General features: G+C 40.2%; 1 protein-coding gene across 1 annotated transcript; it reads right to left on the bottom strand.

Moving 5' to 3' along the window:
• Nucleotides 1-812: 812 nt before the first annotated feature.
• G1 (transmembrane protein G1P-related 1) lies at nucleotides 813-2,323 on the bottom strand. The gene has a single exon (XM_088974740.1). The coding sequence runs from the start codon at nucleotides 1,894-1,896 to the stop codon at nucleotides 1,111-1,113; it is 786 nt and encodes a 261-aa protein (XP_088830866.1). The 5' UTR covers nucleotides 1,897-2,323; the 3' UTR covers nucleotides 813-1,110.
• Between the last annotated feature and the right edge of the window lie 551 nt (nucleotides 2,324-2,874).

Here is a 2,874-nt window from a genome sequence, read left to right on the forward strand (position 1 = left end):
AAATCCATTTAACAATAGTAGGACAGCATGCTTACCTCTCTCATAAATAAGTGACTGAGATAAATAAGTTCAGATGGATGAGTGGAAAAACTAGAAAAGAGAGTCAGAACTAAGTACACAAGTGAGAACCTGGGAGTAGAGCTAATTAGTGGCAAGATGAGGGAAAATCAACTGAGATGGTGTGTTCATGTACATAGGCAACCATTGGCTGCAGCAGTTAAAACAAGTAACTTGGTCTAAGCAGAAGACTGCTCTAAAAGACAAATGGGAAATCCAAAGAAAAATGTTGTCTGGGTGGTAAAATAATTCAAGGTTTTCTTTTCTTTTCTTTTCTTTTTTTTTTTGTGTGTGTGTGTGTGTGCGCAAAGTGGTCACTCTCAGACTTGAACCTGTATTCTCATATTTGGCAGCCTGAGGTTTTACCATTTCACCAAGTAATGCCCCCTACTCATGTATTCCTCAACTATTCCTTTTCTTTTTATTTGTAACCTCATCTAATTCATTTTTTCTTCTACAAATTAAGCAAAATACCAGGAAAACCAGTACCAATCAAAAGAAAAACACCAGGAAATTAGGAATATGATTTCTCTTCCTATTGAATATCATTTTCCAAGGAAATCATTCTTTTCCTTAATTATACTTGCAAGCAAATGAAGACTGCATTGAAAACATCATTACGACCAACTCAAATACAGATAAGCCTTTCAGTTTCAGGCAACACGTCTCTTTAAAAACAAAATAAATTTACAATGAACTTCCATGATTCTATCAAGTCAAAAGGCAAGGTTGCAAGGTTCTCAATTGCAAAACACTGCAGCTAAAAACATCCTCTTATTCATTAGAATATGGTCTCACATCTTCTTGGGGCCAAAACAATGAGGAGAACAAAAATAATGGATGCCGCATTACAAAAACAAAAAGTAAAAAAAAAAAAAATGAATGAAAATAAAAGCCTCGAAGAGATAAAAGCCTCTCCTTTACCACCAAGCATGTATACGCTTGTCTAAGTCTACTGTAACAAAGCAATTGTCTACTGAATTGTTAGTCTGCGACAGTATAAAATAGGTGCTACATCTTGAAGAAGACAGAGAACCATACTGTAGCCCAGGTTCAACTCTCCCTTGCTCGTACTTTCTCCGACTCGGCCTCAATTATTGCTTTGTTTTTCTCTATCGCTGCTGCAACCTCCTTCGGCATGTATTTTTCGTCGTGCTTAGCAAGTACCTCAGTGGCCGCGAAGTAACACTCCCCACTCCTGGCTTTGGCTGAGACAGCCTTCCCCGCCGAGGCCAACTGCTCCTGATTCTCGTCCGTGAATGGGCGAATGAAGCCCTCAACAACCACTGAGTGCCCTTCTCTGAACAAATCAGGAAGCGAGCCTTGGTACCGGACCAAAATATCGGTGATCAAATCCGTAATCACAAATTCCATATCAGGCGACGAAGCGGGCTGAACCACGCTCCCTTCAAGAACCAATCCACCCAACCTGAACTTGTTCTTCGAAGGATTCACCGAGAATTTCTCGAGGGCTTCTGTGGGGGTGACATAGAAAACCAATTGGTCCTGGAAGTTGTTCAAGACGATAATAATGAATCCAGCAATACAGCTAAAAGTCAGGGCGTATGTCCAGAGCCGGCGGTTCTGGAGCTGCCGAGCTCTAGCGCCGATGTCTACGGTTCGACTTCGAACAGGTTGGCGACGGAGGGTCGACAGGTACCGGAATCCAGCACTATAGAACGAAAACTCGACGGGAACTGCAGGAAGATAGGGGAGAGGTGAGTCAATGAACGATGGAGATTCCAGAACGGCAACGAAAGGAGCCCGGCGGTGGACAGGAATCCGAGAAAAGGCGCTGCGTAGGCCGGATCCAAATCGCAAACCAATCTTAGAAGCCATGGAAGTTTCTGTTAATTTGGTGGAAAAACTTGGAAGAAGGGAACTTCGAAATGATCAATTCCTAGAGACGATTAGACGGATAGAAATCAAATCACATACATCAGAGATCAAATAATACAATGAAAAAAAAAAAAAAAAAAGAGAGAGAGAGAGAGAGAGATGAAACTCAAAACGAAACACGAGTACAATTCGAATAAAGATTAGGGTTTTCGGGTAACAACAGTTTTTAGGGGTTTAAGGTACAAGTTACAAGGCCGAAGGCGAAGCCCGAAGACATCACCAAGACACCAACCAAGAAATGTTGGAAAGTAGGGAGAACCTTCCGAGTTCCGAGTTTGAACGGCTGTGGAGAATTTCGTTTGCATGGTATTCTTGTGTGTGAGGCGCGAATTGTGAGGAGCATATCCGGACTCAACGAAACACCGGCACGCCAAACTTTGAAAATTATTAAAAAAGGTTCTTATTTCCATCGCTGAACTCGTATTCGTTATTTATTCAAATAAAAACAAAAAAAAACTCGCGTTCGTTATGTCACGATTCACAAGCCAATGGATTCTCTCAGTCCGGTGACATTTCGACACATCACCGGTGTTGAGTTGGAGGAATAAACCTGCAACCGGCTGAAATGATAATCTCTAAAACCGTTTTTCTTTGTTAAAAAAATAAAAATAGGTAAAGAATTCAACATTGAGTTTGAAAACCTTCCAGCTTTATGAATTTAAAAGAAAAACCTTCCAGCTTCCGTCTCAACCGTGTCCAAAATGAATTTTTTTTGGTAACAGTGTCCGAAAGATACATGGGTTGGCAATACCTCTTTGGAGTAAATTATGAGGATTGAAAATGATAATCTCTTTCTTATTGAGGTTTAAATAATTGAGAGAAAATAAAATCTATCTTTATCCCTTCAAATAAAAAAAAAGATAAATTAGTGTGGAAATTTAGCTGTGATGGAAATTTTTCAATTAAGTCGGCATATAA

This window comes from Nelumbo lutea, chromosome 3 (genome assembly GCF_056320005.1).
Source record: "Nelumbo lutea isolate HS-2025 chromosome 3, American lotus-T2T, whole genome shotgun sequence".
NCBI lineage: Eukaryota > Viridiplantae > Streptophyta > Magnoliopsida > Proteales > Nelumbonaceae > Nelumbo > Nelumbo lutea.